General features: G+C 47.1%; 1 protein-coding gene across 5 annotated transcripts in view; it reads right to left on the bottom strand.

The window, feature by feature from the left end:
* The window catches only part of LOC115100297 (quinone oxidoreductase-like protein 2), a 72,891-nt gene that overhangs the window by 40,590 nt on the left and 19,514 nt on the right, over positions 1-12,787 (bottom strand). For 4 of the 5 annotated variants that reach the window (XM_029618688.1, XM_029618692.1, XM_029618690.1 and 1 more), the window contains exon 3: positions 9,274-9,370. In XM_029618688.1, coding sequence (XP_029474548.1) covers positions 9,274-9,370 — 97 coding nt within the window. Of the gene's footprint in view, positions 1-9,273; positions 9,371-9,618; positions 9,708-12,787 lie in introns of those variants that run through there. The other variant, XM_029618691.1, reaches the window with a different exon arrangement.

Genomic DNA, 12,787 nt, shown 5'->3' with positions numbered 1-12,787 from the left:
GAGCTTTATGTGATGGGCGGTGAAAGACTAATGAGTACGGACTGAGAGAGGGACCTTGGTTTGATAGTGTCTGGTGATCTGAAGATGGTGAAGCAATGTGACAAGGCAATAGCTAAAGCCAGAAGAATGCTGGGCTGCATAGAGAGGGAAATACCAGTAAGAAAAAAAGAGGTGTTAATGCCCTTGTACAGATCCTTGGTGTGGCCTCAATTGGAGTACTGCGTTCAATACTGGTGCCCATATCTCAAAAAGGATAAAGTCAGGATAAAGGCAGTTCAAAGAAAATCAACCAAAATGGTAAGCGGTCAGCATTGGAAGACTTATGAGAGGCTGAAGGATCTGAATATGTACACTCTGGAAGTTGCAGCGGAGATACAATACAGACCTTCAGATATCTGAAAGGTTTCAATGATACACAATTGTCAAACCTTTTCCATTGGAAAAAAATCAATAGAACTAGGGGTAATGAAATGAAACTCCAGGAAGGATGATTCAGAACCAATGTCAGGAAATATTTCTTCACGGAGAGGGTGGTGAATGTCTGGAATACCCTTCAAGAAGAAGTGGTGACAATGAAAACAGTCAAGGAATTCAAAGGGGCATGGGATAAACACTGTGGATCCCAAAAGGCTAGCGACTGGAAATAAAGAAAAAAGTGCATGGGGGTAACTTACTGGGGTGGCAGTTGCTAGCCTTAACAATTAAGCCTTGAAACTGTTAATGCAACTCCATCATTGCTCTCTGCTTTAACGGCAGTGAGAAAAGGGGAATTGGATTCAGACAGCGACAAACAAGGGCCCCCCCAACTTTTACGGTTTGGGGAACAAATAAACATGGGGGTAACTAACTGGTGCGGCGCTTACTATCTTTAATCACTAAGCCTGATACTTTTGATGCAACTCCAATATTGCTCTCTGTTAAGGTTAAGGGAAATTGGATTCAAACAGCATCCGAGGGCCCTGACTTTTACAGTCTGGTAAACTGATAAGCATGGGGGTAACCTGCACAGTGCAGCAGATACTGGCATAAGCTTGCTGGATAAACTGGATGGATCATTTTGTCCTTTTCTGCCATCATTTCTATGTTTACTTACCTGATAATTTCCTTTCCTCTAGTAAGGGCAGGTCAATCCCCTTGAGTGGGTTATGCACCTCTGCCAGCAGATGGAGACGGAGCAAAAGCTGATGTCATGGCCCTATAGTCCTGCCCCAAAATCAGCCCACCAGTATTCCCTGAAAAATCCAATCTGTGGACAAAACTGATTACACTTGTATATTATTATCAACAGCCAAACATTCATGTTTCCCAACCAACAGGAACACTGAGCTCAGCCAAAAGAAGGAACATATCTAGCAAATTAAGGGCTAAAGAAGTCACCAGTTTTCAGTGAAGAGCAGGAATCATATTCTGCATAGCTTGCCAAAAGAAAGGCTAACCACAAATTAAAACATTGCCAGCCGAGGGCAGGTCAGGGATTGATCTACCCTTACTAGAGGAGAGGAAATTATAAGGAACATAGTAATTTCTCCTTCCTCAGCTTTTGGGCAGGTCAATCCCCACTAGTGGTTGTACAAAAGTAATCTCAAAAAGGGCGGGATGCTGCCAGTGATCCAGTCAATACTGCCCGCACAAACGCGGTGGCTTCCCTAGCCCTAACAGCCAAGCGATAATGCTTGGAGAAGGTGAGCAAAAATGACCATGTCGCTGCTCGGCAAATTTCAGCAGGCGACAACAAACAAAGTTCAATCCACGATACCGCTTGAGCCCTCGTGGAATGCAGTCTAATCTGTTTCGGTAAGGCAACCTCATAAGCCACATAGGCTACCATAATGTCTTTCTTAACCCAGCAGGCAACCATTGCCCACGTCGTCAATGCTCCCTGCTTACCTTCACCATGGAGCATAAACAGGCAATCAGACTTCTGAACAGCTTTAGTCATCTCCAAGCTTGACGTCCAAGGAACGCAAATGATGGTACTCAGCTTCATCTCTGTCCCTGCCTAAGGCGGGCAGAGAAATGGACTAATTCAAATGAAACTCCAAAACCACTTTGGGCAAAAAGGAGGGCAAAGTCCAAATCTGAACTGCACCCATAGTCATAAGGAGAAAATGCTCATGGTAGGAAACAACCTGCAACTCAGAGAACCAACATGCCGAACAGATTGCTACCAGAAAACCTGTCTTCAAGGTAAGCAGCTGCAAGGAAAGAGTATGCCATGGTCAAAAAGTCGGACCTGCCAAAAACTCAAGGACCAAGTTAAGATCCCACAGAGGCACTGGAAGACACAATGGGGGGCGAAAATGCTTAACTCCCTGTAAGAAAGGGGATACATCCGGATGGGAAGATAAAGGCCCTCCATTGAATCTCCCCCTATAACAAGCCAGGGCTGCAACTTGAACCTTCAAAGTAATAAGGGCCAAACTCTTAAGCAAGCTGTCCTGTAAAAATTCCAAAATGAAATGAATATCCACCTTGAGCGGTTGAGCACTTCGCTCAGAACACCAGGCCTCAAAGACCCTCCAAACTGTAACATAGGTTAGAGAAGTAGAAAATTTCAGGCCCGAAGAAGAGTGGAAATTACCACAGGTGAAAAACCCTACTTCAACAACCAAGCCCTTTCAATGGCCAAACTGTAAGACAGACTTGACCAGGATCCTCATGCAGAATGGGCCCCTGACATAAAAGATCCATCCAAGATGGTATCTTGATGGGACTACTCACCAGAAGTCTCTGTAGATCAGTGTACCATGGCTTTCGAGCCCACTCCAGAGCCACTAAAAGGACGGTGTTGGTTTGACTTGCAGTCTTCTGGATCAGCCTGCCTATCAGAGGCCAGGGTGGAAATGCATACAGAAGAAGACTCCTGAATAAGAGCATCGATGCACATTGTTCTGGGGTCCTGCCTGTGACTGAAGAAACGTTGAACCTTTGCATTATTGAAGGTCACCAACAGGTCTAGATCCAGTAGACTCCAGCAATTCACCATGAACTGAAAGGCCTCGTCCTCCACCTCCCATTCTCCTGTGTCTAAGTTTCTCCTGCTGAGGAAACTGCCACTAATATTGCCCTGTTCGACAATGTGAGAGGTGGATATGCTTAGGAGATGCTGTTCCGCCCACACCATGAGCGCATCCTATCTCCTCTGACACCTACTGACTCTTGGTTCCACCCTGATTGATGTAAACCACTGTCATTGCATTGTCAGACATTTATCCAGACTGCCTGAGCCTCTAGCCGCTCGGCAAACCGCAGGTGCACCAACCGAACTGCTCATGCTTCCAGTCTGTTGATGTTCCACTGCCGCTCTGCTGCATTCCAGCGCTCTTGTACCACCAACTCCTAACAGTGAGCCCCCCAACCCCGAAGGCTCTCATCTGTGTGAATACCAACCAATCTGGCGTTGTGAGGGAAATTACTTTCCTGAGATGATCCGCAAGTAATCATCAGTCTAACTGGGATCTCACGTAAGGAGCAGCTTCACCATATAGTTCTGTGACTGTGGATTCCATCAGGAGAGCAACATACAATGAAGAGGGTGCATATATGATCTCACCCAGGGAACCACCTTTAATGTGGCAGCCATCAACCCAGGACCTGTAGATAAGACCACACGGACAGATGAACAGAGTTCTGCAGGGATTGAACTTGCAGAATCAACTTATGGATCCAAGACTCCAGCAGAAATACACTGCCCTGCCTTGTATCAAATCGAACCCTGAATTACTCCAGAGTCCAAGATGACTGCAAATTGCTCTTGGCCAGATTCAACACCAAACCTAGTTCATGTAACAAGGAAAGCACACTGAGGGAAGTGCAAAGACTCTCTTCCACTATCTTGGCTCGAATCAACCAGTCGTCCAGATAGGGGTGAACTAGAATGCCCTTCTTGCAAAGGGCCGTCACTACCACCACCATGACCTTGGAAAAGGTCCTGGGCACCGTGGCTAGTCCAAAAGGCAAGGCCTGAAACTGGTAATGACGATCCAGGATAGCAAATCAGAGGAATTGCTAATGTTCCTGCCAGATGGGAATATACAGGTATGCCTTCATCAGATCCAAAGAAATGAGATACTCCCCTGCCTTAATGACCATTATAACAGAGTGCACCATTTCCATTCTGAAATGCGTGACTCATAAATGTCGGCTGATGCCCTTGAGATCCCCTGTAGGCCAGAACATCCCTTCCTTCTTGGGCATGCAAAATAAATGGAATACCAGCCTGTATTTCACTGCAAGGGGCCGTTCACTGCCAGGTTGACCAGATCCATGAACCACGGCCTTCTCGGCCACTCTGGAGCCACCAGAACAACCTGCCCCTGGTGGGATTCGATCCGGCGTAAAACCTTTCCCACCAACGGCCATGGAGGAAACACGTAAAGGAGAATATTTGGAGGCCAAGGAAGAACCAGAGCGTCCACCCCTTCCGAGCCGTGCTCCCTTCTGCGACTGAAGAAACGAGATGCTTTCGCATTCAAACAAGTTGCCATCAAGTCTAACGGGGAAGTCCCCCACTGGCTGGTGATGAGCCATAGCGCCTCCTTTGATAGTTCCTATTCTCCGGGATCTAGCCTCTGCCGGCTGAGGAAGTCTGCCTGAACGTTGTCGACCCCGGTTATGTGGGATGCTGCTATGCGAGCTTCCTATCCTGGAGGTCCTTGAGCGCTATGCCTCCTGTCACAGGAATGGTAGCATGCTTGGCAATAGCCGTGACTGCCGACTCCACTTTAAAGATCTTAAGAAGATCCAGAGACTCATTAGGGAGCGGATAAAGCTTTTCCATGGCTCTGCTGACCCGCAAGGTGGCTTCAGGGGTATCCCATTCCCGGGACACGAGCTGGAAAAGCTTTGGATGAAAAGGAAAGGTTTGAGGTGGAGCTCGAAGCCCAGATAACATCGAGTCTCGCAGTGAAGAGTCCGGTATCGCCTGTGGTACTGGGATCTCTAGCTCCTGAAGCACATGGGAAATCAACGGGTCCAGTTCCTCCTTGCGGAACAAACGGAGTACCTGCGAATCATCCCCCTCCACCGGATCGGCACTGCCCACATCATCAGTCACATCAGGAGTGGAGGGGTCCTGAGTTATCGGATCCGCAGGTGGGTCAGGAATGGATAGCCCATCCCCCGGGATAGCACGGGTGCCCTCGGTCCAGTTCTCTCCTGGTTTGCTGAGGCCTTAAAAAACTTAGCCTGGGCAGGAGACTGGCTTTCCCAGTCCACTTCAACTTCTACATAAGCGCTCTGGAGCCTCTCATGCCTTTGCCACCAATAAGCCTTATGTAGAAGCAAAACAAACTGAGAGGAAAACGGGTGTTGCCTCTTTAAGGGCCCCTCCGTCGGCAAAGGTGGGGGAGGGGCCGAGTCCGGCTGAGAATCGCGCGGTCTTTGAGGGCTTAATGCCGGCAGGGAAAGAGGAGGGAGCTCCTCTCCCTCCCCCACTGAATCCGTATCGGGGTCCGACGGAGGCAAGATGGCCGCAGCTCCCGTGCCGATCAGGAGCGAGCCGGGCCTCTGCCTCCGAGTAGGCTGCTCGCCCTGATGTCCCCTCGGGCGCGGCAGGGAAGATCCCTGGCCCGAAATCGGCCGCTGCGAAGGCCCCTCACCCCTGGGAATACACCGGGAGCAGAGGCCTTCGCGGGAGAGCCGGTACCCCGGCTCTCCACACACAGCCCCCCGCAGCATGCTGAAAGCACACAAAATCAGCTGGGTGACACGCCACCCCCTCCGGAGGCCCGGGAGATCGAGGCAGGCTAGGGCCGAATAAAAGGTGCGTTTTAAAATTACAGAAAAATGCCTTTATGAATTGAACGCACTCTCTTCATAGAAATATATATATTCTTTTTTTTTTTTACTAACTTTAATCAGCCCTCCCAACACACGGGAACAACCTCCCTGAATCACCAGACCAATTATCCGTCAGAGGAATTTTACTTGTCTGGGAAAGCGCTGCCTCAGAGGAATGTTACTTCTCTTAATTGGCAAGAAGGGGGAGAGTGACCGGCCCACCGGTAAATCCTCCCCCGTATAGCTCACCGGGTCAGGGAAAAATTTCTCCAGGAAATGGCTGTAGGGCAATGCCCTGCCTTGCCTGTCTGTGTCCTTTTAATAATCTTTTTTTTTTTTCCTATCCTTAGGAATTGATCTAGTCAAAGGATTCTCCCTTTAGTTTTAATCAAACCTGTGAGAAGAACCCTCCCCAATTTAGAGAAGATCAGGACCGCAGGTTATGCTCTCTCAATCTGCTGGAGTCAGAGAAATACTGAGGGATCGCAGGTGGCACACCAGGTTATATGAGGGGGTGCCTTTCAGCTTTTCTCTGACTCCATCTGCTAGAAGGAAGGCATAACCCAGCAGCCTGGACTGATCCTGGTATGTACAGGGAAAGGAAAGATTTCCTAAAATCATGACAGAACACACCAAGGCATCCACCCTAGGGAAACACAACTGCTCTCTGGCCTGCAAATCCAAGGAGTATAAACCTGCCAAGACACATCCCCCTTTAAGAGACACCTCTGGCGCACTCCATTCCACATCAATCAACTACTGGATTGCATCCAGGAGGAGAAAGAAACAAGAAACTTTGCACAGAGTCTAGCCCAGCAACTCTGAGAGTCTTCAAGGCCTGAGAGATCAAACCTGGCAACTCATCTCTCTGAAAGAAACAGAGAAGAGCTCTATATGGCTCCAAATCTGGGGGAATGTCCCCTTCCTCACCAGGAGAGCCACCGCCATCATCAACAGTATCATCATGATCCATCTGCATTCAATCCTTGACAGACTACACTGTGCCATGGCACTTAACCTTGGAGACAGGGAAGGAGCACTCGGAGCACACAGAACTATCTTGGTAGGTACTGAATTGATTATTTACACTTTCAAATAATAGAAGGACTAGGGGGCATTCCATGAAGTTGGAAGTGGCACATTTAAGACTAATCGGAGAAAATTCTTTTTCACTCAATGTACAATTAAGCTCTGGAATTTGTTGCCAGAGGATGTGGTTAGTGCAGTTAGTATAGCTGGGTTCAAAAAAGGTTTGGATAAGTTCTTGAAGGAGAAGTCCATTAACTGCTATTAATCAAGTTTACTTAGGGAATAGCCACTGCTATTAATTGCATCAGTAGCATGGGATCTTCTTAGTGTTTGGGTAATTGCCAGGTTCTTGAGCCTGGTTTGGCCTCTGTTGGAAACAGGATGCTGGGCTTGATGGACCCTTGGTCTGACCCAGTATGGCAATTTCTTATGTTCTTATGCCAATGCAGAAGACCCTGTAGAAATGTCTGCAATCCCTGGAAGAATTCTACCCAGGAAAAGGAGGACAGATCCATTCCAGGCTCGAACCTGACATCCTGAGAGCTAGTGTCTCCTGAGGACTTGACCCTTGGATCAATCAAGGAGAGGACACCCCCGCCATATCTCCCTGGGGCCCACTCTCCTCAGTCCAAGGAGATGGACCATCCCTGGCAAAATCAGAAGGAGGTAAATCTCCCTAAGCATCGAGGCAGAGCTAACACAGGCTTAAAGAAAGCTCCAGCTGAATGGCTCTGATGTGGCATGCAGCAGAAATAGATAGGCACTTAGGTTTCTTTCCAGTGGTTGCCATGGTTGTAAGCATGCAGACCAATAAAGGCTTATGCCTAGATTACGTGTGTGTATAAGCTGTGCTCAAATTGGATGCACAAAAAATGTGCATCCAAGCACACGTGCCTAGGCCACTCGTTCAACTGGATGCCCAAACTGGACGCCCAGTACCGACACCTAAGCTGAACAAACAAGTTGTGTGTCTAGAAGGAAGAACACCTAAACTGGATTCAAAGCTGAGAATGGACGCACACAAGAACCCGCAGGCATGACTCAATGGCCTGCAGCAAACAATGAGCAAAACCACCCCATGGCCTACCACGCACCAAAATGGGAGAAGCCTTGGAGCGGGGCCTAGCCAAATGGCTGCTCAACCCGCTGTGCCTGAACTATCTCCTCACCTCACAGAACTCCCTAGAGACATAAGTAGAACAGCCGAATGCCGAGGAAACAGACCCTTTCTTCTGCTTTCTTCCCCTTCACTGTTTTTTTTTTGTTGTTTTTTTTTTTTTTAAAGTAAAAAACTTTTACCTGAGCTCTGCCCTCCCTGGCTGAGAGCAGGAATGGGTCCTGGCTACGGGGGGGGGGGGGGGGGGGGGGGGGAAGCCTTAACTGCCGAGCCTCTCTCGGCCTGCAACCACTACTTTGAATTTAGGCCCACATGACTCAAGGATACCGGACTGATGGCATCCTACTGAGGTATCACCTCAGGAGGCAAGTGGTGCTATACAGACTTCTTGTCTTTCCAATATCTCCTTTCCAACTTTTCTTCTTTTTTTTTTTACTCATAGACAATCCCCCAAAGGAAAATGCATGTCCACAATCTGCTGGAGACAGAGAATACTGGTGGACTGATGTTGGGGTGGAAGTATATGGCTGTGACGTCAGCTTTTGCTCCGTCTCCATCTGCTGGCAGAGGCGCATAACCCACTTGTGGGGATTGACCTGCCCGAATGCTGAGGAATCAATAATTCACATGTTCGATACTAGCATAAAACCAGTTAACAATAGCAGCTGATTACTGAATATTGTAGGGTTCACTCATCACTGCCAGAGAGCAGAGCTTCTTAGCTAAAAAGCTGTGGCAGTCACTGAGTGATGTATTCTGAATTTCATTCCTTGAGAATGTTTTCAGAAGAGTCCTACAAGAGGACAGGCTTTAAATGAGTAGACACATGAGAACCCGAGGGTGCCCAGTTTTTGCAGGATGCTGCTGATGTTTGAAAATTTGACCCTGATTTGGGTCAGCACATAACCGAGAGTCCAGCAGTCCCCCATCCAAGTAACAGAGAGGCACAACAGAGCTATTGAAATAAACTTTGACATGCTCATGTATTTTCAAATCACATTTGTTAAACAGAAGATCAGTTCATATTTGAAGGTGTTTATGATGACACTGTATAAAGAAGTATTTTTTTCCACAGGACAAACTGCACTGGTGTCGTTTGTTCTAAAGTTGCACCACAACACAAAACGTTCCAGCTTTCCCTTCACTCTCAGCCAGGATCATCCCATTGTCCTTCATAGTTTTGTGATGTGGGCAAGGCAAGATACAACTGTCAGATCACCTGTTTCTTAAAATCTGGGCCACGTGAGGTGAAATAGCTTCCAAAGACATGTTGCAAAGATCATCTCTTTAATAAAGGATGTGCATCTCCTGTCTTTCTGTGCATTGTTTTAAAGATTCATATTTACCAGGAGTGAAAGGAGGTCTCTTCTTTTCCTGGTACCTGCCTTCACAGGCCAAGATATCAGCAAAGTTCATCCCACAGTATTGGACAGCAACCCTGACCTGCAGCAAGAGAACAAGGCACGTTAGTCTGGAAACCTCTGCTCACTTGCTGCTCCCACCATAGCATATAGCCCGCTTACCTACCATCTTAGGCAAGTAACAAATCAAAACATGAATCTCTCATTCTAACCCTCTCTTTATGAGATCCTCCTTTTGTCTTTTTTCCTTCTGGACCCCATGAGTTCCTTGTACAGAAGGCACACCATGTCCCTCTCTCACCCAACAGGGGAAAAAGCAAGTTTGCTTACCGTAAATGGTGTTTTCTGTAGATAGCAGGATGAATTAGCCATGCTGTCTCGGTGATGTCATCCGACGGGACATCAAATGGAGCTCTCTCTCCAAGTAATCAGAGCTTTGCTCTGTTGCACCTGCGTGGCAGAACGTGTGGTCAATTACTCCTAGTAAGCACTGTCCAGGCTGTAAGGTAAAAGAGCTGTCCACAGAGGTAGGCGAGTTCACATGGCTAATTCATCCTGCTATCTATGGAAAACACCATTTATGGTAAGCAAAGGTTTTTTTTCTGTGGATAAGCAGGCTGAATTAGCCATGCTGTCTGGGGAGCCCCAAGCTCAGGGTTGTAAATTGTACTGGGGAGCCCCAAGCTCAGGGTTGTAAATTGTACTGGGTACCATCTCCCCCGTAGACAGTCCTTTTATTAAGTATATTACTCAAGACTGCTTATCCCACTGCAGTGTCCGAAGCAGCAAGCTGATCCAGGCAATAACGGGAAGTGATTGTGTGCACTGAGAACCATGTGGCTGCCCTGCAAATCTCTTCGATAGGAACATTGTGAAGGTGTACAACAGAGGAGGCTGTGGCCCTCACTTGGTGTGCCTTAATCGAGCCGGTCAAGGCAGGCTGTGATGAAAGGTAGCAGTGCTGAATGCAACTGGAGATCCAATTGGACAGAGACCTTTTGGTCATTGCTACTCCCAGGGCATTTGGATCTTGTTGTGAACTTTGCTGCCCGCGGGTCTCCCCCGCGAGCAGACTCACTCACTATGCCGGTTTCTTCACCCGACGTGGCAGGACGCCGCTGTCGGGCCTTCGGCGCGGCTGGTGCTGCGGTCTGTTGCTGCCCATGCGGCCCGGAGGCCGCCCTGGAGTCTCCTTTGCTCCGAGGTCGGAGCCGCGGCCTAGCTAAGAGTAGAAGAGACTGACCACTGGACCATAAATGAGCTTAAAAGTCACAAACCTAAAAACAGCTGTAAAAATTCCAAGGCACCAGAATTGGAAAATTGAAAATTCTTCCTTACTTATTTGCAAACTTATTTGCAAACAGAAATCACAGCTCACAGTGGACTTTCTGCAGTAGTCAGCCTCTTCTCCTCTTAGCTAGGAGGGAATAAGAACAATCAAATATATATTCAACCCTGAAGCAGACATTTTGTTGAAATAAGGCCATATTGGGTATATTGGATCCATCATTATGCTTATTTTATGTTTGATTTTATTGTAAATATGCCTTTATTGATATTAAATTTGTAATATCTTATCATACATTTTAAGTATTTATTATTTTGTTTTATTATTTATTTTTTGTGTACCATTCTTGTTGTGTTTGTAGTTATTTGTGTGGTTCACCTACTTCTCTATTTGTTTTTCTTGATATGAAAAGCCGACACAATTTTGGGCAGAAATTTCGGATGCATTGGAAGAACCACCTTATTATGAAAAAATTGTAGATAGGGTGAGAAATGAACCAAGGCTTGCAGCTCACTCACTTATCTTGCTGACGTGACAGCTACTAGAAAAAGCCTTTCCAGATTAGAAACTTTAATGGAACAGATTGTATTGCTTCAAATGGATCCTTCATTAAAGCTGACAAAACCATGTTTATGTCCCATGGGACAGGTGGCTTCCGAAGAGGAGGATCGCGATGGAGAAGGTCCCTCATAAAACAATATTTGAGAGGGTGCACCACAATGGAAGAGTCTGCATTCCTATCATGGTAAGCTGAAATCGCACTGAAATGTACTCTGACAGAGGACATTGCTAATCTCGTTCTGGACAAATGGTGCAGGTAGGTAAGTAATTCTTTCAGTGAAGATTTAAAAGGGGGTCAACAGAGTTAAGGGCACACCACCCCATGTACTGTTTCCATTTGAACGCATAGTTGTGATGAGTTGATGGCTTTCTAGATGCTATGAGAATGTCCGGGATTGGGACAGGTAAGGCCAGATTCCTCAGAATGTTGCTTTCAACATCCATGGTGTTAGGTGAAGGGAACACTGCAGAAGGTGAAAAAGTGACACACACCCCCCCCCCCCCTTCCTGAGTCATAAGGTATGGCTCATGACCCAGAGGCCTTGGGCTCCGTATTGAATACTGAACTAGATAAGCATATCAAGGCTGTCTTGGCCGTGCAGGGGCTATGAGAATCATTTGGGTTCTGTCTTGAATCAACTTTTGAATTGTGCGAGAAATAAGAGGAATTGGCAGAAAGGCATACAAGAGTCTGGTTGCCCACAAGATCAGGAAAGCATCTGGAGCATCCATGTGTCGACTGGGTAGGATGGAACAAAACTTCTGCAATTTCTTTTTGTGCTCTGTCATGAATAGGTCCATCCACGGCAGGCCTCACTTGAGGAAGAGATTGTCGACTACTGTCTGATTCAGGGACCACTCGTGTGGATGAAACAATCTGCTTAGTTGGTCCACCAACACATTTGCCAGATCCAGAAGATAGGTTGCTTGAAGTGAAATTGACTGATAGATGGCTAACTCCCAAATCAGGAGTGCTTCCCTGCACAGCATCCATGAACCGGACCCTTCTTGCTTCTTTATGTATAATAAAACAACCTGATTGTCCGTATGAACCATTACTAACTTGCCACGAAGCAGGTGGATGGAAGTGACAAGAGCATTCTTTTTGACTCTGACATCCAATAAGTTGATTTGGAGGGCAGTCTCTTCCTGTGACCACAAACCTTGCGTCTTGTATTGGAGCAGATGTGCTCCCCATCCTTGGGGTGATGCATTGGTAGTTAAAATCAACTGATGATGAGGGGCTCGAAGAGCCACCCCTTCTGTCAAGACATCCAGTACTAGCCACCATGCTATGTCCCTCTTCATGGCTCTTGTTATGGACAATCTGGACGCCAGCAGCTGAAGGTACTGCGATCATTGGCTCTTGAGTCCCCAGTGTAGTCTTTTCATATTTAGACAAGTGTGGGAGCTGCTGCCATATGACCCAGTATGGTCAATATCTGATGTGCCAACTCTGGTGACATATAGAGCAAAGAAAGTCTCAGATGACATTTTTTGGATCTCGTCTTCCAGTAAGAAAGCTCTCATTTGAATGGAGACTATCCTGGCTCCTATGAACTGTAGGACTTGAGAAGGTTTGAGAACCGACTTCTCATAACTGATCAGAAACCCCAAGGTTTCCAGGCACTTTATAGTTTTCTGCAGATC

Source organism: Rhinatrema bivittatum, chromosome 10 (assembly GCF_901001135.1).
Source record: "Rhinatrema bivittatum chromosome 10, aRhiBiv1.1, whole genome shotgun sequence".
In the NCBI taxonomy this organism is placed as follows: Eukaryota; Metazoa; Chordata; class Amphibia; order Gymnophiona; family Rhinatrematidae; genus Rhinatrema; species Rhinatrema bivittatum.
This window is presented reverse-complemented; position numbering and strand designations above follow the sequence as displayed.